At 59.1% G+C, this 23340-nt stretch overlaps 1 protein-coding gene across 2 annotated transcripts in view; it reads right to left on the reverse strand.

Annotated features, from left to right (window-relative positions):
• GRM4 (glutamate metabotropic receptor 4) overlaps positions 1 to 14041 on the reverse strand; it is a 34586-nt gene extending 20545 nt beyond the window's left edge. Inside the window, exons 1-3 of one of the 2 annotated variants that reach the window (XM_030965912.1) lie at positions 13972 to 14041; positions 7239 to 8015; positions 1125 to 1341 (exon numbers count right to left, since the gene is read on the reverse strand). In XM_030965912.1, coding sequence (XP_030821772.1) covers positions 1125 to 1341; positions 7239 to 7757 — 736 coding nt within the window. In that variant the 5' untranslated portion in view covers positions 7758 to 8015; positions 13972 to 14041. Of the gene's footprint in view, positions 1 to 1124; positions 1342 to 7238; positions 8016 to 8858; positions 8904 to 13971 lie in introns of those variants that run through there. The other variant, XM_030965913.1, reaches the window with a different exon arrangement.
• Positions 14042 to 23340: the final 9299 nt, after the last annotated feature.

The following is a 23340-nucleotide window of genomic DNA, read 5'->3' on the forward strand; positions in this document are numbered from 1 at the left end:
GCATCCCCACGCGCTGCTCCTCGAGAAGCCACAGCCCCGTGAAAAATATTCCACTTTTCAAGTGAGAATCCTGAAGAGCAGCTCCCAGGTTGGATCCCCAGATGGGTTCCTCTGCATACTAAAAGCACAGCCGGCTCCGGTGCCAAGGCGCGCGCGCGACAGACGGAATTAACGCTGCTCCTATTTATAGGGCTTTGATTAGGAGCTCGTCACCTCCAAGTTTTTATTCCCTTTATCCATTTATAAGGCCATAACGCAGTTTGACTGGCTCTGGATAGGCCGGTGTCCCACCGACTTTGCCAGAACCTAATGTGCCATTCAGACACACTTAAGCCTGTAATAAGCAGCAGCCTGCGCCCTGCAGCGGTTTAACTGTCTCAAAAAACACCCTTTAGCTCCCATCCCACCCTGTGCTGGGGGCTGAGGTGATGCCAGAGCCAGGAGGGTCCCCAATGTTGTGCCAGCCCCTCCGTGGGGTCCCTGGGCACCTCTGGTTTGTGGTAGCAGCACCCACAGCAGCAATTCCCAGGGCTCCTCACCCATCCTGGGGTTGGTGTTCAGGTCCCCACAAGCTCCTGTGCTGCTCCCAAGGCTGCTAATCCCCCTTAAGCATCCCAGAGCTCCCGTCAGCAAAACGCTTTCTGCCTCCAGACAAATCCTCCCAAAGAGTTTTGCTGAGCACGGACTTTCTGCCTGTCCAAAGCCCATAGACAAATTAAAGCACCTGCCCTGGGGGATAATTCCACTAAAATTGGGCGCAGCTCATGCTGGTGCCAACTTGATTTTCTGTTAAAACCTGGGAGTATTTGTAAAAATCTTGTCTTCTGGAAGGCGCCCAGCGCCGTGGCTCAGGCACAGAGGGAAGGGTGAGACCAGCTCGGCAGAGCTGGGGAGCAAGGAGTGGGATCTCGAGATGCCTCCCCAAAGCAGCCTGTCCAGGATTGCTGGTCCCAAGCCTTGCTGGAAAACCTGGATCCTTGTTTGGGCAGCCCCAAAACCCACACTGCTCCAGGGCCATCCCCCAAAGCACAGCATCCATCCCAGCTCAGCCCAAGGAGCCCAACCAGTCCCATCCTTTTCTCCTCCTGTCTCAGCTGCTCCCATCCCGGGAGAGATCCACTCACCATCCTCCCTGGACTTCTGGATGAAGGCCTCCACCCCGCTTTCACCGTAGCTGCCCTCGGAGGCCAAGGTGGAGACGTAATTCCACTTGAGGGCTTTGACAATGTCCACCATGGCCTGGGCCTGGTAGGTGTCCGAGGGCACGACGCGGGAGAAGAAGTCGTAGCGGCTGTTGTCGCTCAGGTCCGGCGCCGTGGAGGCGTAGCTGATCTGGGGGATCTGGGATGGAGGAGGCAAAGGCACAGAATCAGGGCAAGGAGGTGATGATCTCCACCCCACAGCCGTGCCCATGGTCCCAAAGCCTTGCTCTGGAGTAGAGGGAGGTGAGAACTGAGGATGAGCATGGGGTAGGTGGAGCGTGTGCCACCATCAGGTGCTCCAGGGGACATCGGGGCTTGGGGACCACCTGCAGCTCAGGAACACCCAGCAGGACCCCAGAAGGGTTCTGCAGAATCCAGTGTGGGAGAGACCAAAGGAAAAAAAGACATAATTCTGCCCTGGCCAGCACTGCCAGGGTGTCCCTTTGGCTTCTTCCCCAGGAAGGACAGATCCAACCCATCCAGCCCCCCCCCAGCCCTAAATAAGCCCCTTAAATTAACCAGAGCCACTGCACCTCTCCCAGCACACTGGAATGATTTAGCACCGCGGGATCAGGCGATGTTTAACACTTACACAGCACTTTCCATTTCCAAAAGCACCACACATCCTCATTTATCTTAAAGATGGAAAAGGCTTATTAAATTATCAAGCCCAGGTTCTCCCCACCAGCTGTTGGAATCCGAGTTGGTGTAATAAGCTCCAGCCACCTCACTGAGAGCCCAGCTGGGAGCTGCAGCCCAGGGATGAGGTGTGCACCAGGGCTGGGTGTCCCAACCCTCCTGGCCCCACTCCATTCCCCCCAGTCCCGCATCTCCCAGTTCCCTCCTTTGTTTCTCTGTGATTTCCCCTCTCCCACTCCTGCCTCTCTCTATTAAATGCGATTCTGGTGTTATAAACCCACGACTCCACCTGAATGCTAAAAGGCCCCTGGAAAGGAGCAGCCACCCTTCTACCTGCCTGCAAAACAGGAGATGAAAAAAGGGAGAGATGAAGCAGGAGTGGGAGAGGGAGAGGAAGGAATCTTTATCAAGGCACAAATAGGATTACTCCCCGTGACAATCTGCTTTGTGCTCCGTTCCGAGGGGCTCTGATCTGCTCGTTGGGGATCTCTGACTGGAGCCGGTGCATGAGACTCCATTAAAATTCTGCTCAGCAGGTGAGGAGCTCGCCTGGCAATCGCTCATCCCGGGGGGAGCAAGGGGGGGCTGCTCCCAGCACAACCCCTTCCCTTCCCTGCCCAGCCTGCAGGAGGGACACGGGCTCAGGATGGAGGCGGTGCCCACAACAGAGGTGATTTGGGGGCAGGGATGCACCCCTGCCATTCCAGAGGGTCCTTTCCCAATGATTTTTCCCCTGCCAAGTGTTTTAGTTTCACCTCTTCCGCAGGGCACTGGACATGGAGAGGTCCCAGCTATTCCCCATGCCACTGCCATGCCACCCAAGGTCCAACAGCCTGGATTAACCCCTGGCCTGCCCATCCTGCTCCAGCCTCAGCTGGAAAATAACGCCAGAAAATACCTGTTGATCCACAGGCTATGGAGTGGAAGCTGTATTTTAATAAACAAAAGGAAAGGGCCTTTTCCCCTCGCTCCTCTGCCTTGGATGAAAGTGAAAATAAAATACCAGTTCCCAAATGACCATTTCATAGATTTCTTCTGCCTTTTCCCCCCTCTGCCTTTTTGATAGCCCAACTCCTGGCACCAGCTATTTTCTCAGATAAAAGACAAAAGTCCTTTTAGGTACATAAAAGCAAAATGCAGGCAGGGAATTCAAGGTTCTTAGAAAGAAGGATGCAGTGGAAGAGGGAGCTGGAAACATCTCTCAACGGCAAATTTGCTGCACTGGTGGTCCCTTGTCTGGCTCATCTCCAGCCTGGGACAAACACTGTGTTGAGGAAATTGGTAGGAGCAGCTCTCCTGCACCCCAAGAGTTCCTTGTCCCACCAAGAGTAGGGAGTGATCCCAGGGCAGGGCGTAAACCTCCTTCCTTCTCTTGTTTTGAATCAAAAATCATCGCCCAGAATCATCACCCTGAGCGTGGAGAAACATCCCTTGGGATGGTGGGAGCTGGGGCTGGAGATGTCATCCTGCTCCTCCAGGGTCACCAGACTGGTGTGACTGACCTCAAACGCACTGGGAAAGCTGCATTTGGTGCCCTCCATGATCACCCATCATTAATGTGGCTCAGGAGCTGCTGTGGTGTTTTCTCCACCAGCAAGAGACAGATTTCCCCCAGGCTGGGAAGAATGAGGCAAAGGTGGCAATTGCAGCGCATCGCAGCCCAGGCTTAAACCATTGATGCCAACATCAACCTGAGCAGGCAGGAAGAACCAAAACCCAACCAAAAACCAACCAAAAACCAACAAAAACCCAACCAAAACCCAACCAAAAACCACTGCAGCGCCAGAGCTGAGCACACTGGTCAGGAGCACCCCACAAGCAGGGGTTCCTGCACCAACCCCCCCATGCCAGATACAGGGTCAGGAGCAGCTAATTCCCTCCCCATAATTATTAATTTCATGCATATCTTATGCAAAGCCCTGGTTCGCCGACAAGATGGAATTGATTTAATTAGAATTTCCATCATCGAGCCATTTGGATGGCAGCTTTTAATTAGGGAGAGCGTAAAGCACCGCGGGGGCTGGGGCAGGGAAGGGCTGAGCGGGGCTGCTCAGAACTCAGTGCTGGGATGGAAGGAGCTGCAGCCCCATCCTTCTGCCCCTTCCCTGGGCACAGGGTCAGGCGCAGGATGCAGCCTGGGAAAAGGGAAAAGGCAGAGCTAAAACTCCAGGCAGCACAGCAGGCGCAGGAGGATGCTGTCCCTGATCCCTGCCACCACCTGTCCAATCTTCCTCAACAAGCTCTGCCCAGGGACCCCTCAGGGCTGGGGGCAGCCCAGGGGAGCCAGGCAGCTGGGATTTGTTTCAATAAGCCCAGTGAAGAGCAAGGAAATGAAGTGGCAGCAGCGGGTGATTAACCAGAGCGTCCCCCTTCCCGCTCGGTGAAGATTATTTACCTGCTAAATGGAGATGCCCTGAATCCCTCCACCTCACTGCCCCCACAGCCTCGGGGCACCCTGCCACGAGCCGAGGGGCTCAGTACTGCCAGGAGGGGCTCAGCACTGCCAGGAGGGGCTCAGAGGCAGGGGCTGACCCAGCTCTGCACCTGCCAGCCCCAGGCAGCGCAGCCTCGTGGGGCTGCGGGTGCCGAGTGCCCGGCTGCAGCACGGGCAGCGCCGTCCTCAGGTGAATTATTCATGTTGTACAACAGCCCTGCGCTGCAGAGAGCGCCTGCACTCGCTGCCACGGAGAGGAAACAGCCGCCTCAAAGTGCCTGGCACGTGTCAAAGCCATCCTCGGGCTGCTCGCCCCACGCTGAGCGCTTGCGCTCCAACTTGTCACAGCTCTTTCTGGATGGGGACGAAAAATGCACCTCAGATCCCTTTTAGGGGAACCCATTTGCAGGAGAAGGGGCTGGATTCCTTGGCACCATCACAGCTGTGGTGGTGCAGGAGGCAGTGGGTAGAGCTGGGGCTGGAGAGGCAGCAGCGAGGGGTGGGAAGGAGCTGGAAGGTGCCAGAGCGCTGTGGCAGTGACGCCAGGGAGATGCTATCACACAGAGCCCAGAGCACGGATCTGGGGAAAGGATTTTCTGCAGGCGGAGCGACGAGGAGTGATGAAACCAGCTTGGACAGAGCATGCCGCATCTGCAAGTTGTTCCACTGATGTACAGCTTTAATTAGGAGGCGGCAGCTAACGAAGGACCCGTTATTTATTTATGTAGTGCAGGAGCGACAAAAGCCCTGGCAGGGAGGAGCAAGGCCAGCCTAGGGGGGAGGGCTGGGGGTTCTGCAGGGGATGGAGCAGGGAGAGGTGCACAGGAGGGAGTGTGGGATGGGACAAGGGACCACAGCAGGGAGAGCATCATTTTGAGACAGGAACAGCCACCTGCAGAGTGCTCATGGCCACAGGAGAGAAGAGGGAAAACTGGGGGGGCTGCTGAGCTGGACTTGAGTGGGCTCCTCACCTTGGTGGAGTCTGATTCACTCCATGCTGCTTGCTAGGTATCCTTTCAGATGTGCTGGAGCCTTTCCAGATGTGCTGGAGCCCTCCCCAAGAACTACTTGAGCACTCAGAGGGCACTTGGAACACCCCACAGGGAGGGTCCCCCTGTGCCAGCTCCCAGCACTTTCTGTCAATGTCCCCGTGCTGGGGGAGCACTGAGGGGGACAGGAGGGACACAGCAACACGGGGCCAAGTGGGAGCAGAGCTCCAGCAAGTGCCATGCTCCAGGGAATGGGCAGAGGCAGCTGCCTGTGCCCGAGGCAGTCAGTACTTTGCTGAACCTCGGAGCAGAGTCACCCACGCTTAAAGGTCAGCGGCGGCGTGAAATGGAAGTCGCCTTATTCTCATTTTAAGCATGTCCCTGCCATAAAAGCAGTGTTTGAATAACAAAGAGCAGCAGCAGCACTCGGGTCACCGTGGGGGGAAGAGCCTCCAGACCCCCCGAACCCCCAGCCCCTGCCGGCTGCAGGAATGGCTGTGCCCAGACATGACCCCAGTCCCATGGGAATGGTGTCCCTGTGCTGGGACCACCGAGGAGGGCACCAACCCCCCCACTGGGATTCCCTAGTCTCTAGGAAAGGCTGAAATTTTTCTTATTCTCCTCTCCCAAGGGGTTTTGAAGTCTCCATCCTCTACCTGTCCATCCCTCCACTTGCATTTCTTCCCTGCCCCATTGGGCTGGGATCAGCTCTGGATTAAAGTTCCTGGGGCTCAGGATGCACCAGCAGCAGCACCAGAGCCTGGCTGCTCAGCTGGGGCAGGGCTGCACCTGAGCTCAGTGACATCCTTCAGAACAGGTCACGCCTCTTTGCCCAAGGATCAAAACTGGAGGAGAAGGGTGAGGGGAAAAAAACAAAACAACCTAGAAAGACTTCAGTTGCCCCCAACTACTCTGACTGTCACTCTCCTGCCTCCTTCCCCACTTCCAGCCACCCTCCTCCTCTCCAGAACAAGTATTCAATCTTTTTTGTCTTGGCAAATAGCTTTTAAGTTCCTCCCACTCCCTCTAATTTATATTATTTTAATTATTGAATAGCCCTCTCACTCGTCGCCTGGAACATTAACACGTTTTTAAAAAAAAAGGGACCCAGAAAAATCAAACTCCATCAGCGATCTGGTTCTTCCGTCTTCACTTAACAGCTTCCAGCCCTCCCAGGAGGGGACCCAGCTCTCAGCATGCTGGGCTGGCAGAGGAAGAGGAGGGGAAAGACAGAGGGGGAAACAGCACCAATCCTGCAGAACACAGGGGTTTCAGGGTGCTGGGAGAAAGCCAAGATGGGATGGGGCCCCCATTGCCACTGGAGGTGCAGAATATCCACATTTCTCCCTCATTTCTGCGAGGGACCCTTGTTCACACACTCTGCAGCCCAGGGATGTGGTTGTGGATAAATAAATGTACAGCAAGGGGGAAAGGAATTATCAACTCCTCGTCATTCCTGCGGCTGGCACAGAGCAAGAGGAAGAGCCCTACTCATCCAACACAGCCTGAGCACCCCTGGGGCTGGTGGCACAGGAGAAACGTCCCCAGCCTGGCTGATGTCCCCTTGGACTGGAGCAGAGCAGCCCCAGCTGTCCCCTGCCATCGGCCATCGCTGCCTTCAGCCCTCTGGCTCAGGTGGGATTTACATTTTGGGGTATAACCCACACCCCTGAAGGAGCATCCCCCAGAACCAGCACCAAACCCACCCTCAGCCCACCTCCCATCCAGCCCCCGCCACGGGGTGGGAGCACCAGCGCCACGAAGCCAGGGGAGATGAGACAAAAATCCTCCTGCTCCGAGTGTCGTCACTGGAGAAGGGATGGAGGAAGGGATCCCCAGGGACCTGGGGGAGGCAGGAGAAGCATTTTAACAGCACCAGCTCTGCCTCCCCCCAGCTGTGGAGGAAGAGGCACACGTGGAGAAAAGCTGCCAAAGCACCTGCAGGGGTTTTGCCGAGGGGTTCCCTTCACCTACCTTGAAGAGCCGCAGGATGTTGGCCACCATGATGGACACGGAGCTGCCCGAGGCGCCGATGACGCCGACCACCCGCTCCGGCTTGGTGATGATGGGGGGTCCCCCGCTGACACAGCGCACCTCGGTGCTGTCCTTCTCGATGAGGGCCTGCACGAAGGTCAGCGACTGCTCCAGGGCGTGCGTGTCCCGCGAGCATGTGTCCAGGATGCGGGCGCCCAGCGTGATATTGGGCAGCAGGTCGGGGTCGTTGTTGATGCGGTCCAGGGCGAAGAGCATGGCCTCCAGGCGATGGATGCCCTTCTCCTTCTTCAGCTCCCCGCAGGCTTTGCCCTCGGCGCCCCGGCCGTGCACAGGGAAGAGCCCCCCGAGCGTGATGTCGCCGTCGATGCGGATGGAGTTCATGTGCGGGTAGCCCTGGCCTTTGGGCTTGGCAGCACCCCCGGGCGCCCACCCCCAGCTCCAGGCACTCAGGAGGAGGCAGAAGGACAAACTCTCCATGCAAAAGTGACCCCCACTCATCGCCAAGGCCGTGCTGGGGCAGAGCTCGGGCCGGGAACGCGGCGCTCAGGGGGCCGGGCTGGGCTGGGCGGGCGGCATGGCTCCGGAGGGATCCCGCTCCGGCTCCGTCAGCGGCGCCCCACGCTGCTGCCGGCCCAGGGGGAGCAGCGGGAGCTCGGGATGCAGGAGGGTGCCGGGGTCTGCATGGCTACACCAGAGAGGGGAGACAGCAGCAGAGCCACGAGCCCACGCAAAGCTTCGGGTCCTTCCTCTGGAGACCTTGGAGGGATGGGGAAAAGGGGAGAGAGAAAATTAGGTGGGAGCAGAAAGACGACATTGGCTGTTCCAGGCTTTCATCAGGGAGATGGTGGAAATAAGCCCCGGGGATTATTGCAAAAAATAGGTTTGGGGCCTTGGGGACACTGCCCCACAGAGCAGCACAAGTCAGTGACCAGCTCAGAGGGGGCCCTGTCCCTTCTTAAGGGAACCAAGAGGGTGTCCCAAGGCAGTGCTCAGAGTGCGGCAAACCCCACACACACCCCCAGCCCTGCTCCCTGCCTATCCTAAAACACCCCTACTTTTTCCCATCTGGTTTTTTCAGTCAACTTCCACAAGCCCACTTGTCTTGACCCCCACAAACTGAGGTCTGCATCCTCAGCTAGAGCCAGGCACTCCCAAAACCCCCCAAAGCCCTGCGCTCCTGCCGCTCTCCCTTCAGGCCACTGATTCCTGAACCAGCAGCTGCTTCCGTTATCGACGGCTTCCAGCAGCAGATATCGACAGCACCTGAGCTGTCCCTGCCCCAGCAGCACAGCCCCTGCCTCAGTTTCCCCCCAAGGCAGGCGAGCCCTCATGCCCATCCCCGCCGCCGTCTCCCAGCAGCCGCTGATGGATGCTGAGGGCAGCGCATGATTAATGCAGGCACCAAAAGCAGCGAGGAGCCGAGCAGGCAAATGCATTCCCCAGGCAGGACGAGCAGCAACAGTGAGATCAAGGAAACAGCTTAAATTAATCTCAGCTCAAGCCCAGAGCCGGCACCCAAGCTGGACAGAGTCTCACCAGCCCCAAGGGTGCCCCCACTCCGCAGCCGTCCCAGCCAGGAGGACCCTGGCTTCAACTCACCTCCATAAATTATGCACCTCCCCGCCCGCCGCAGCCGCTTGAAGGCCCATCTCCAAAGCGATTCTGACAGCCGGGGCTTTTAAGGAACCAGAATTACCCGGTGCCCAGCTCTGTGCTTCCAAAGGCAGGAGGTTGGGAATGCTGCAGCAAAACCCCCGCCCCAGCCTGCCGGGAGAGCACTGCTGAGATGGGGATCAGGGACAGGGATCAGACCTCTGCATGGTCCTGTCCCCTCTGCAAGGACCACCGCACGCATCACCAGTGGGCACGGAGCAGGGGAATGTGGCTCCTGCACGGTCTGGGAGCGGGTCAGACTCTGCCCGTGCTGGGGAGGAGGAGGAGGATGGGGAGATGAAGGAGCTGCCTTCAGAGCCCCGCACCAGCCAAAAGCAGGTCAGCTCTCCCACCCTCGTCCCTGGAGCTGCAACACTTCTGCCCATCACAGGTGGGATGCTCACACCATGGACCTGCTCCCAGGAAAACCCTCAGAGCCCACGGCAGCTCCCGCAGAGCTGGCAGTGCCCCCAGAGCCCACTGCCTTTCCCTTTCTTCTTTTAAGCTTTTTCCCTCTCTGTTCTCTCCCCTTTGTGGCTCCTTTGATCATATAATCTGAACGAACTGAAGGTAAAAATATCACGGCAGGCAAGAAGAAAGCACAAATAATGGGGAGAGGAGGAGGGAGCTGGTTCGGATCCCTCACGGGGGAGACGGAGCCGGAGTTACCCGATGAGCCCCTGCTGCAAACGGCCCAGGAAGGGGTGACAGATGAGCACCCCTGTCCCCTCCACCTGCCCCCAGCAGCTCCTCAGCCACACGCAGCTCACTGCTCCCACACAGCCCAGACCTTGGTTCCACCATGCCCGAGCCTCCCCAAAGCAGCTGCTCCACCAGGGGCACATCTGGAGGGAGGTGCACATCTGGAAGAAGACACCTGCCTACAGCAGGTGCTCACAGAACAGGGAACATCCTTACCCACACACACCGGGCAGCGAGGGGCCACAGGCACCCTCCTGTTCCACCTGCACGGCTCCACAGGGGCACCACGAGGGTGGCAATAACAGGGTGGGATCACCACTCAGCATGGTGCTTACCCCAGCCCCGAAAGAAAGAGAAAATCTATTTTCTCCTACTTCCACCAGCACAGCACGGGTGAGGACAGAGCCCTCCCATCGCCCTCATCCCCGCTATGCCGCAGCCCGAGCTGGATCTGGGAGGTGGCACAAGCACCAAGCAAACCGAGATCTCCCGGGTGTGGGTCATCCCCTGCCCGAGCCAGGGTGGGCCGGGCAGCGCCAGCGCGGAGGGAGCCGGTGCTGCTGCCCCAGGACAGGCAGAGGCCGGCGGGTCCGGCACCCCGGACATGGGCCGGGCAGCACGGTGGCATCCTGCCCCCCTCTAGCGGTGGCCACCGGGCCACCGGCATCGTCAGCCACGGAGGGCCCTGGAAGGAATAAGAGAGGGCTCAGCTGGGCAGGCGAGCCCCTCTTGGGGCAACCTGGTCTAGTGGAAAGTGTCCGTGCCCATTTCAAGGGCTGGAATTGGATGAGCGTTAAGGTCCCTTCCAACCCGAACCATTCTGTGATTCCATTAAAACAAACTCTGATTAAAAATTCCCCCACATCATAGAGATCTCCTGCTGCAAAACCCTCTCCAGTGCCTGGAGGAGCAACCAGCCATCCCAGGCATCACCTCTGTGGCTCCTTCCTGCAGCTCCTCCTGCACACCCCTGTAAGCACTGCCCGGGCTGGACTGTGCTGGACAGACCCCACTCCCCAGAGCTCTGCCTGCAGCAGGATCCATCATCTCCCAGTTCAAAGCCAGAGCCTTTTCTGGGGCTCGTTAAACCCAGCAGAAGCTGAGCTGGTTACAGCCCAGGAATCGCAGCAATAATCAGCCAAGAGCACCGAGCACTCACCTGCACCCATCCCCAGCCACCAACAAGCCCAGCTCCACCAGCACCAGAGATTCCAGCCCAGCCCTGGCACTGGGAGGGCTGTGCCAGCTTAAGCCACACTGGTTCCTACCAGCTCCACAGCATCTTTTTGAAAATCAAGGCTATTTCTTTCCCCACCTGCTCTTCCTCCAGCAAGCAGGGCCAGCCAGCAGGCAGCACAATATCCCAATTAGTGTACACTCACTCCTCCCGCTTGCAAGCAGCTACAGGGTACTTCGCTTGGTTCCTGGTCTTTTTAATTGCAAAAGCTCCATGAAGTAGAGCAGAATTGAGACGTGGACAGAGGGAGGGGATGCCAGGTTAAGTTCTCTCCCGACAGACAAAACCTTAAGTATTCAGGTCCAGTGCCCCAGCGTCCGCTCGGAGAAGCAAGGCCACGGCTCAGCGGGCAGCAGTGAGCAGAGACCCCCAGATCGTGCCATCCAAACCCCCCCAGTGAGCTCCAAAACACAGCCCCTTCCCCAGCAACCCCTCAGTCGATGCATGAATTGATAGCACAACGCTCGCACAAGCCCGAGCCCATCACTAAGGTGCCAACTCGTCCTCTCTGCAACCAGGTCCTGCCAGCACCCAGCTCAGAGCCTCGTAGTGGGGAAAAGCTGGGTATGACCACCCACCTCAGTGCCCCGGAGCATCTCCTGAAGGATGCTGAAGTCCAACCAAAAGTGCTCCCGTAGGGCGCAGACGAGATCCAGGGAACATTTATCACACCATATTTATATATGTCCTTAACTGCAGCAAGCCCTCTCCTTCCGCCTCCCTCCTGCTGCCAAGCGGGTCAGGGCTAATCCCTCACTTTGAAGGATGGGATGGCGCGGCAGGGGGGGAAGGAGAGCAGGATCCAGCCCCGGAGCAAGCGGAGAGAAAGCAGCAGCTCACCTTGCGGGCAGGCGGCGCGAGGTGTCCGCGGGCAGCCAGCGCAGAGCTCCAGCGGCTGGGAGGGAAGGAGGGAGGGAGGGAAGGAGCCGCCGCTGGTCCCTGCTCCTGCCACGTGCAGCAGAATCCCACAATTAATTTTTTATCGCCATCTGCAATTTGGGACGGCGCTGGCTCTGAGCGAGAGCACGGCCTGACTGCTGGTGCCCGGCGGCGCCCGCGGCAGCGCGCGGTGTCCCCGCTCCCCATCACACCCACGCCCCGACACTGCGGTCTGGCAGTGCCAGCCCCTGCCCACACCCCCCGGCAGCGACTCCAGAGACCCCCATCCTGAGCCGGGCTCAGTGTGGGGCTATCCAGGGAACTGCAGGGAGGAAAACCCTCCGTGACACGCAGTGCCCAGGAGGAAGAGCCGGTGCCCGCAGCGGGCACGAAGCCGGGGAGGGCGGCGGGCGCGGGTTCACGTATGTTATAATTAGGACCTGCCACTTCTTCAAGCCGTTGCCTTTCTGGGAAGAGCTGGAAGGGGGTGGCTGAGCTGACAAATCCATCCTCCTCCTGCCTGATGCCAAAGTTGAAGCACGTGATGCTCTTTTTCGGGGAGCCGTTGGGCTGCTCCGCAGGGCGATGCTGGCCCCTGGGATGTGGGGCCAGGCCATGGCTCCACTCGAGCTTGGATTCCCATGGGGAAATCCCCTTGATGCTGCTCTGACAGCCCGGGGTGCAGCTCAGCACCCCTAAGCCAGTGCCTGATGCCATCCTCAGAAGGGCTTTGCCTGTAGCCCCCCAGCCTGGGGCCGCTGGAGCCACCACTGCCCATGGGGACCCTCTGCCATCACAGAGGGACCACCCCCATCAGGAGCACTGTCCCTCCAGCCCGGCCAGGCTGGCCACAATCAGGAGGGATCTCTGCACATCCCATCGGACTGAGCCCCCCAGCACAGAGGTGGCAGGTCACAGAGAAAAGGGTCTTGTCCCAGCTCTCCCCCTCACAGCCTTGCCTGGCACATCCCCAGAGCATCCCCCGCTGCCTGATGCAGATAAACGCTGCTTACAGGGCACAAACGCGGGGAAGGAAACGAGCTTTTTTCTTTTGGCAGTTCTCGTGGTGTTTTCCCGAGCTCCTCGCTGCATTCAACAGATCAGCTCTGCTCCTTCTCTTCCATCCTTCCATCCCTGCGCCCCTCCCCGAGCCCTGCCCGGGGCACACGGCCACTGCCGGTGGGCTCCTGCGGGGACCGCCAGCCCTGCCTCGTGCCGCCCCCGCCGAGCCCCGAGCCACAGGTCACCTGCAGCGCGATGGAGATGGCAAAGGCGGTGACTCACCCGCAGCCTCTCCCGTCGCAGGCGCCGCCGAAGGCAGCGGGCATCCCCCAGCGCCGGAGCAGCCCACGGAAAATCACCCGGCTGGCAGAGCACGGCAAACTCATCACACCGAGGGGAGGAGGAGGAGGTGGAGGAGGAGGAGGAGGGCTGGCGGGGCTGCACCCGGGCAGGCAGTGGGAGAGTTCTCCGGTTTTTTCTCACGGTTGCCAACTTCCCCAGCGGCTCCCGACGCCTCAGATCCGGAGAGCGCCAAGGAGCGGGAGAACGCTCGGGAGAGGAACCGACCCCGTGCCGGAGCGGGGCTCTGCCCGGCCCGGGGGGTGCCTCCGAGGGGTCGCTCCGGCGCCGAGGAAGGATCGTACCTCCCACAGCCCCTCCGAGCTGGCAGGGGAAGCGCCTTCAGCCCTTCTCTGCTCTCCTGTCCCCCCTGCCCTGCCCTGCGGCGGCTCTGCGGGCGCTGCCCGCTGCGGCGAGGCGAGGGCAGCCCCCGCCGGCGGCTCGGCCACGGTCGCGGCCACCCGCCCCTGCCCGCTGCTCCAGCCCCGATCCCTGCCAGCCCCCTCCGACCGGACGAGCCCCCCAGCTCCCCTCCCGGAGCCCTCGCCGGGCAGTGGGCCCCTCTGGGGACAAAGGTGGCAGGTTGGGGACCGGGGCAAGGGATGCCCTCCGTGCCCCTGGCGGGGGGGAGCAGCGGGGCGAGGAGGGGGCAGCGCTCCGCAGTGCCCAGCAATGAATAACGCGATGAGTGGGAGAGGGGGGAGCGCTGGGGGTTCCGGGCTGCAGCCCCCGCTGTCGCAGCCCCCCCAGCCCAAAAATAGAAGGAAAGGCGGAAAATTCGCGGGAGCGTTGTGGAGGGGGGGAGCGGCGAGGCTGCAGGGAGGGGGAGCGGGGGGCACTCCAGCCCCGGGGGAAGGTGCGGGGACACCGGGATGCTCCCCCCGCGCCGCCCGCACTTACCCGCGGGCAGTGCCAAGTTGGCGGCGCCGCCGGCCCCGTCTCCGCCCGGTGCCCGGTACCGCGATCCGCCCCCGGCCCGGGGGCGCGGGCAGCCCGGGGGGCCCTGCGGCGTGCGGCGGGGCGGCCCCGGCCCCCAGCCCCGGCCCGGCCCGGGAGCCGAGCGAGCCGCAGCCGGGCGGGACCCGCCGCGCTCCGCGCACCGCAGCCGCGGCGAGGAGGAGGAGGAGGAGGAGGAAGAGGTGGAGAAGGGGGAGGAGGAGGGGGAAAAGGGGGAGGAGGAGGAGAGCCGGGGCCGGGGAAGTTTTGCATGAAGAGGAGCTGGGAAGCCCGCCGCCGGCTTTGCCAGCCTCTTAAAGCCCTAGCGCAGCGCGGGGACCCCCGCCCCGGCGGATCCCTGGCTCCTGCAGGAAGGGTCTCCCCGCCAGGATGCTGAGGGTCTCCGGCTCCCTGCAGCGACAGCCATCCTCCAATTCCCTTCTCCAGGTGGGAGCAGCTCCCGCAAGCAGCGACGAGGGAGGATGCTGTCACCCCAAGCCGTTGCCCTTCTCTTCTCCCTCCCATAAACCGCTGCCAACCCCCCGCCCCGCGGAGCTCGGCTCCTGCCTCCCCTGCTTTCCCCGTCTGTCCCCCCCCCGCTTGGCCCCGCGGCTCCGAGGAGCCCGTCGTGCGGTGTCGATTCATTAATCCAGCGAAAACACAACCCCCTGGTAATGGCCATTGACACATTAACTGCTGCGATCCATCACGGTAATGACACGGTGGCGATTGCTCGGTCACCGGAGCAATTCGGGCACACCCCGGCGCTCACCGGCGGGCACGGGGCTGCCGGAGCTCCCAGCCCCTCCTGGGGGGACCCATCCGCGGGGTCTGGCTGTGGGGAGGGAGCTCTGCCCCCTCCCAGCACCAAAGAACCGAGCACGGACCACAGACCCACAATTCCAGCCTCATCTTCCCTGAGGGGTGACTTGTGTTGCTCGTTTGTAACAGCGAAATCGCAGCCCCGGTGAGGGCCGGCTGGTTGCCCTCGGCAAAGGCTCCTTTTCACCTAAATCCTCGTTAGGAGGGTGGAGAGGAGCCCGTTTTGCCGAAGCACTCGGGTATCCCCAGCTCCGGTGCTGGGATTTGAAAGAGCTCTGGCCTCCCCAGTGAGATGCAGCTCCTGAAGAGCTGCCCAGCCACCCTCGTGCCACTGGAATATTCCCGTGGATCCAGGTGCTCACGAGATGCTGCCCGGAGCTGCAGAGCCACCAGGCTGTTGCAGTGGTTTTGTTTACAGCAAGAACAAGAGTGGTGTTCGCTGTTCCTCTGCTCTAATGGGACAGAGGAGAGGGCACAGCCCCACCGCCCCGCGTGTGAGCATCCCCAGCCATGGCTCCGCTGATGCCAGGAGTTGAACCCAAAGGAAATCTGCACTGTGCTCAGTGGGGAGGGGACATAAAGACCAAGCTCCTGGGAGGACAGGACCCCCTGCCTGCCCCAAGCCAGGGCTGGGGGGACTCCAGACACCACAGGATAAGCCAGGCACAAATCCCTTGCCAAAAGTAGCTTTTAGAGGCACCCTACGGTCAAGGTCCCTGCTCCAAACCGGGTGAAGCCCTCAGCTCCTGGGGATTTCTAAGACGTGTTTGCCTTCAAGGAGAAACAAGGGTGCTTTCCTCACAGCCTGGGGTCATGAGGACTCCAGGCCACCCTGCTCTGACCTTCCCAGGTCCCAAAGAATCCCTGGGGGAAGGTGTTTGGGATAAATTGTGGAGAATTTTGGCCAAAGCACCACCTGAGCTGCTCTGGCAGGCAGCTCATTCAGGAGTGCCTCACTGCTGCCCTGGCTCCAGTGGAAAATCATAACCCATCCCTCCCAAAGACTCAACCCCCTGAATCCCAGGGACTGCAGGATGCTCTTCCCACCATGGCTGAGCTGGCAGTGCCTCTCTTCTCCTCTCCAAGCCTCACGGCCTGCACGTCTCCCCTGCTCACAGCCTCTGCCAGCCAGAACCCAAAATACCAGCACAGCGCTCGTGTCACCAGCGGGAACGTCAGAGCCCAGTTAACATTTGGAAATCCAGCTGAGGCCGATGATTCCCCTGGCACAACAGGAAAGGCCACGGCGTGGGGCTGAGAGGATGGGAGACACCCCGGTGATTGCAGGGGCGCAGCTCGCCTGTGGGGTTACCCCGAGAGCAGCTCTGCAAACCCCACAAAGGTCGCTGCGAGGGCTCCTGCTCCTGCCGGGGTCAGAGCTGATCAAATCCTCCGGGAGAGTTTGATGCCATCAGCAAATGGACATGGAGAAGTCCGCCAGGATCGATATCAGCTCTGCAGGCACGGAGCCAGAGGAGCTGAGCGAGTTCCTCGTCCCGAGGGCAGGGCTGGGGCCCAGCCTGTTCCCAGCTCCGTGCTCCTGTCCATCCAGGCTGCCCCAGCACCTCCAGGGCCCCCAGCACCTCCAGGGCCCCCAGAGCCTCTCCCTGAACCCCCAGGCTCACAGGATCCGTGCAGGAGGCTCTGGGTGCCCTGGCCCCACTCATCCCACAGCTGTCCCCAGGCAGGCACAGCTCTGGGCTCACAGCTCCAGCCTCCCGCTGCCCTGGCCCCCAGCCAGCCAGGAAGGTCACTGTGTCCACTGCTGAGGCCACCAAGCGCCATCCAGGAGACACAACTGCTTGCAATTTGATTTTTTTTTTTTTTAATATAGGAAAACTTGAAACCGCATCTTATGGACTGGACCTTCCGGCTCAGCTCTGCAAAGGGGCTTTGAATAATTTATGGCCGAGCCACCACCTCCTCCTTCCTGCTCATGGGTCACTCCTGTCAAAGAGATGGAGGCTCAGGAATCACACCCAGCCCTTTTCATCTGGGGGCTGCATTGCCAGTGCCTGCAATTGCCTGGGGTGTGAATTCCCTCCTGGATAGAAGGGTGCGGAAAATAAATCTTTAATTCAAAGTGAAATATTAATAGAACTGTAATTAGCTGTAATATCTACACAATTAAAAAGCAGGAGGCCCGGCAAGAGCTATTTTCGTGTGTATTTAAAGAAAAATAAGTTTGCAGGGTAAGGGGTGGGGGTGGCTGGGGATGCTTTTCCAGTGTCCCAATTGTCTGAGGGAGAAACGTGGCCGGGAGGAGCAGCAGCACAGGGACACGGGTCCTGCAGTGCTGGTGGGACAGGAAGAAATAAAAGGACAGGTCAGAAGAAAAGAAAAGAGCAGAGGAAGGATTTGAGGAAGAAAAGAAAGAAGGAAGAGCTATGATGACACTTTTGTCCTGCTCCTCGGGGATTTTGCAGCAAAGGGAAGATTTTCACTGACGTCAGGCAGAGCCGAGCCATAGCAAGAGGACAGGGATGGGAAAAGTGTCTGTGGAAGTTGGCAGGGAATGAGGGGGGTGACCCTGGCTCAGCCCCCACAGACATTTTCCAGCAGGAATTGCACGAGCTGCTTGCAAAAAGCCATCAGCTCACCCTGAGCTGGGCAGTCACCGAAGGGACAAACAGAACTGCAAAACAAAACCAAGAGAATAACTCAGCTCAGCCCCTCCAAAAACACCTAAATAATAGGCCAAGGAGGGAAAAAAAAAAAAAAAAAAAAAAGAAGGCGGCCTTGGATTTCTTTCCTGAAGAAAGAGACTCCCACACATCCTCAGCACATGAAGGTGGGTAATAGATCTGGATCTTTCGGGAGCAGGAGCAGCAGCACTGCCTGTGCTCGCACGGGCTTGACATTCACACATCGGGTCCGTGCCTCTCTCGAGGAGTGGGGATAATGGGATGCCGAATGTCAGACCACTTAAATATATATAAAACTCATTATGCGCCTCATGACTAACAGGTCTTGATGGGAAAAGTTGCATTTTAAAGAAATGCGGGGAAAAAAAAAGAAAAAAAGAAAAAAAGAAAAAACCCATCCGGGCTTGCGGGGAGGAATTAGCAATGAACGAGGGATGATTCGGCTGCAGGCTGGGAGTGATGACAACTCCTCTTCCTCCTCCTCCTCATGAGGAAGGCTCCTGTACCTGTGCCAGCTCCCTGCAGCCTTTCACCTACTTTGGGGGCTGTCAAGCTCTCACCAGAGGCTTTCCTGCAGCCCGGGGTCCTGCCAGGCACCCACAGCCCCCAGCTGATGTGGGACCCCCAGAGACACCCCAGGAACCAGCCCTGCCTCTCAGAGGCCACCAAGGGGACATTTCTGGGCTTTTCCCCCATGGCAGCAACAAGGCGATGGAGTGCACTGGGGAGCTGCCATCGAGGCAATGCCTCACTCTCCAAACCTCCTCTTGCTGCAGCCTCAGAGCCTCTTCTCGGGGGGTTATTCCTCTTTCTTGGGTGCATCCAGCCTAAAAATCCCCCTCTGTACCTCCCTGCTGCCGTGACACGAGGACAAAGAGCCCGTGCCTGGCTGTGGGAGCCCGAAGTCGGGCAGCACCATCGCTCTTCTCCTCTGCAACAGTTCCACCTAATGGCGAGAGAGCCGCTGAGGAGACAGCCAGCCCAGGCCAGACCCGCACGGGGACACCCGCAGGAGCAGAGCAGAGGCCAGCACAGCTCAGCACAGCGATGGACCCTGCCCACCTCAGCCCCCAGGAAAGAAAAGCTGCTGCTTTGCCCCTGCGCTGACCCCATGAGGTGGTTCCAGCATCTCCAAAAACCGAGGAGTTTTGTCAGCTCCGTGCTCTGGGCCATGTCCTGCCTCCCTCCCGCAGCTGCTGCTCCAGCATGGGGAAGGAACGGGGGATTTGGGAGCCTTGGAGCCCAGCCCTGCACCCCACTCTGGTGCTCACAGGAAAACACGAGGGCTCCTGCTGGATGTGCCCTCCAGTCTGATCCACCCAGTGCAACTGGGGAACTGCTCCCATCCCAGTTAGGAGCTGTTGCTTTATAGAAAAGGAGGGAAGGGCTCAGGCCCAGGGACGTGCTGAGTGGCCAGAGAATATTTTAAGCAGTGATTACTCCAAATTTGGGGTTTAAACAATCCAGAAACATGAAAAGCTGAGGCACAATGTTCTCCTGGAAATCCCTTGTCCTGCACCATCAGCAGCTTTTTGTGCTGATGCTTCAGAGAGAGCAGGACCTGCCCCCAAACCAGCATCAGGGTCCCAGTGGTGCCACCCTGCTCCTATGAACCAACCTTCCTGTTCTGCCACCAGTTTTGTTTTTAAAGCCAGAGGTGTCCCCCTGTCCCCAGTGCAACATGCCAAAGGCACAACCCTGTCCCTCAAACCGGCATTGGGAAAGGAAACAAGGACAGACAGCTCTGTCTGCATTTCCATTTCGGTGCAGGAGGGGTTTTTTTATCCACCCACTGGGATCATGAGCAGCTGGAAATTTTTTCTTTAAATCTCAAAAAAAAAAAAAAAGAAGGAGAATAGGGAAGGAGAGAGAACATTTGCTGGTAAAATTAACTGTGATGGCCGGGCAGCACACACTCCCTCTGCACCCACAGGACAATTAGAGGAAAATCTTTACACACTAACTAACACAGAAGGCAGGGATGGCATGGAAGACAATCCCCTTGTTTTTCCCAACCAGCTGGGCTGGAGCAAGGTTGCAGCAGCACCTGGGATGCAGGACATGGGCAGGGGACAGGGCAGAAGGGAGAGGAGAGCAGCAGCACCAACTCTGGTGAGGGACTGGGACTGGGACTGGAAAGCCACGGGATGCTGGGTGGGCCCAGCACCAAGCACCAGCATCTCCAGCACCCATCCAGGCATAAGGAGATGGGGAAAGCAGGGATGGGCTCCACTCCTTGCTTGTCCCCTCCAGGTGCCCAGGGAAGCTGCTGTACCCCCCTCACACACCTCCAGACTGGCAGCTGAGCACCCATCCCATACCCAACCCGTGCCAAAACTGCCCTGTTCACTCTGCGTGCACCAACCTGCTCTGCCGGAGAACAAACTGCCCCAGACTGGCATGGATTTGCACCAGAGGCTCCTCCAGCATGCCCTGATTGCTGCTGTGGTGGGGAGTGAGGGGCACACCTTGCCCAGCACCCAGGGAAAGGAACCCGAGGTAAAGCCCCACAGCCTCCAGCCCGGAGCCCGGCAAGCAGCACCCGTCTTCTCCTCCCAACTTCTCCATAATTCATACAACAACCTCCTGAAAGAAATATCCTCCTCGGACATAAAATATTCATGGCCTCATCCTTGCAAGGAAACTCTGCCTTCCTTGGAGTGCTACCAAGCAGCCGAGGCCAGCACGGATTTGCCTTTGCAGGAGCAATTATGTTGGTCATCGATCGGTGCCGCAGTGAGGGGCTGTGCCAGGGTGACCCCCACCCCTCTTCCCATGCCAGAAAGTGGCTTTTGGGAAAGTCCCAGAAGGGTTTAGGGAGAGGGAGGAGGGATCCCACACCGTGCAGCAGCGTCCCAAGAGGTTCCCAAGTCATCCCAGGAGGGAGCAGCTCCCCCAGCGAGCCGCCCTGGGTCCCATCCAGATCCATCCCAGTCACATCCACCACCCCTCACACACCACAGGCTCATGCTCCTGCCTGCAGCCACCCCTCCCCAAACCCCTCCAGTCCCCCCAGCTCCTTTCTGCTCCCAGTTTGGATGCTGTCAATCCACTCGGAGCTCCTTCCTATCTCCTTGCTTTTGCAGAGCTCAGCAGAGGCTCCGGCCCCACTTCACTGCACAATATTCAAACCCTTTATTATTATAATTGGGTTTTTTTTTCCTTTTTCTCTCTCCCACAGCTCCCCAAGCCCCAGACAAAGGGTTCCAGAGGTTCTCCTGTGCACTGGAGACAGTCCAACAAACCCCTGACCACTGGGACAAGGGGAGATGGAAGTGAGTGCATCACTCAGCTCCAAGGGGACTCAGTTAGGGTTTTTCAGGGCAAAAAGCACTAAAAATACCCTACTTTTAAAGAACCCCTCAAACACTCCTAAAAACCCTCAATGAACCTTTAAAAAAATCTGTAAATATTCCTAAAAGATGTCTAAAAATACCCCAAAATCCTTAAAATTCACTGATAACACCCTAAAAAAACCTAAAAATTCCCTCAAAAACCCTAAAAGTCATAGTCTTAAAGAAGTCCTCCACATACCCTCAACAGTCCTAAAAAAGCCCTAAAATTTTTAAATAGTCCTAAAAATACCCCAAGAAGACTCAAAAATGCCCCTGGAAAAAAACTAAATAGTACTAAGAAAGCCTTTAAGATACCCTTAAAAAATATTTTTAAAGCCCTTAATAAAATGCCCTGAAAGTATTCTAAACATTCCCAGAAAATTCCTTAAAAACTCCTGCAAAAAAAAAAACCTGCAATATCCTTTAAAAGCCCTTAAAAAATCTTTTAAAAACCCTAAAAAACTGCTCAGCCCTCAACCCCTACCTATCACTGTCTAGCCTATAGATGTCATCCCTACCATTTAACTGGGGTCACTGCCTGCAGCTGGTGTTGGGAAAAATTGGCATTTTAGGGGTGCTGTTTAGGGTGAGCTTAGGGCTGCTGCACCTCTACCCTAACCCTACCTGGTACCCTGTGTCCTGTCCTTTGTACCCCTAACACTCAGTGCCAGCTCTCCCCTTCTCAAGCCCTCTTTGCCCCTCATCCACAGTGTCTGTGTGTCACCCCAAGCCCCCCGACATTGTCCCTGACCTCCGCTGTGCACTCTCCGCCCGGCTAGGGGTGGTTTTTAGGGTGAGGTTAGGGGCAGCAGTGCCTTCCCGTGGAAGCCACACTCATTGCAGCCGTGCAGCAGAACGAACCGGGCACGGGCATCCCTGCGGCCCAGGGGATGGGGAGAAGGTGTCTGGAGCAATCATTTTCCTAAATACACACACACACGGCTGCGGTGGGGACTGTCCCCTGCAGCCCCCAGGTGTGGCACAGCCCAAGCAAGCAGCTCCTGTGCATCGGCCTCCCATCAGGTGAAACACAGGTTACACCTCCACAGCCCCCTTTAGGAGCCTTCCCTAAATCTCCAGGGCAGATCCCTGCTCCAGCCTCTCCCACGGGTGCTGGGGAGCAGGGACCCTCCAAGAAGCCCCATGCTTTATTTAAGGGCGGCGTGGGTGCCGGGGTGGGCTCGTTCGGGGGTGTTCTCTCCCACCCCGCAGGGACTCTGGGACCGCTCGTCAGGGATGGGAACAGCGCTGTCCTCCCCCAGCTCCGAGTCACGGGAGCCGCCCCCCAGCCCGCAGCCGCCGTGTCGTGACGCTCCCCTCGAGGGGAGCCACGCGTGCGGCTCCGCTCCCACACACGGAGGAGCAGTTGCCAAGGGAGCCGTTCCCCGGGCCCGGAGCTGCCTGGGAAGGTGGGTGACAGCCTGGCAAAGTCCCACCGGGCTGCTCTCAGGATGGATGGCGGGGAACCGGGGCACGGCAGCACATGAGGAACACCCTGGCCCTCAGTGAAGCCTTGAAGGCAGGGATGGTGATTTTCCTGGGCAGGGGCCATGGGGATAACCACAGCCTGCTCCCACCTCCGTGGGTTTGGGGGCACGGAGGGCTGGGGTGCTCAGCCCCATGGTGCCTTCCAGCCCCCTGCCAGCCCCTGAGCCCCTTGGTGCCCCCACAGCGCCCCCTGCCAGCCTGTCCCTGCCATTTGAAAGATGAGCCCCTGGCAGAGCCGGGCCAGGCACCGAGTAACCGGAGCCGGGAAGGAGCGGTGACCCCCGGCCCATCCCGTTATAGCCGGCCCTAATCCCGGCCCCGGCTGGGTGTCACATTCCCGGGGGAACGGGAGAGCTGCAGGGACATGCCATGTGTCTGGGGGTCCCCTGATAGGGACAAACCCGCTGTCCCTGAGCTCCGGGGACAAAGAGAGCAGCACGTGGAGGGCTCAGCCCTGCAGCCGGGTCCCGAATGTCCCTCCCCAGGGGACCAAACACCTCCCCGCGGGCACTGCCGGAGGAGGGACGGGAACGCGCCTCAGCCCTGCCCGTTCCCGCTTTGCCCCCAGCCCACCCAGCCCCGCGCTGCTCCCGGTGAGGGATGCTGGGGCTCATGCGGGGCGGCGGGGGGAGGACGCGGAGCCCTCCCTGCATCCCGCTCCACAGCCGGAGCCTCTCCCCGTTAGGTGGCAGCAGGAAACCGCAGCGTTGGCTTTTCCGACCTAAATTATTCCATAATTCTGTGATTCTGGCGACGTGGGAGCGCGTCCCCCGCAGGAAAACCTGCCGGTTCCATCCGAGGACGCTCCATCCCGCCCTGCTGCTTCGGGTCATTCACTGGCCATTCGGTGACCCTCTGCCCGCCCTGACCATGTCCTCCCAAAGCCCTTTGGTGAAACCCCCAGGCCATGGAGGGGACACGAGCAGGGCTGCTCTGGCTCCCGCTCCCTCCCTTTCACCCACAGCCAGCCTGGCCCCATTCCCCGTCCCGTCAGCTCCGGCATCGCCTCCCGTTCCCATTCCCCTGCCTCTGTGTCACCCCAG

The sequence above is a fragment of the Camarhynchus parvulus genome, chromosome 26, assembly GCF_901933205.1.
Source record: "Camarhynchus parvulus chromosome 26, STF_HiC, whole genome shotgun sequence".
Taxonomy (NCBI): domain Eukaryota; kingdom Metazoa; phylum Chordata; class Aves; order Passeriformes; family Thraupidae; genus Camarhynchus; species Camarhynchus parvulus.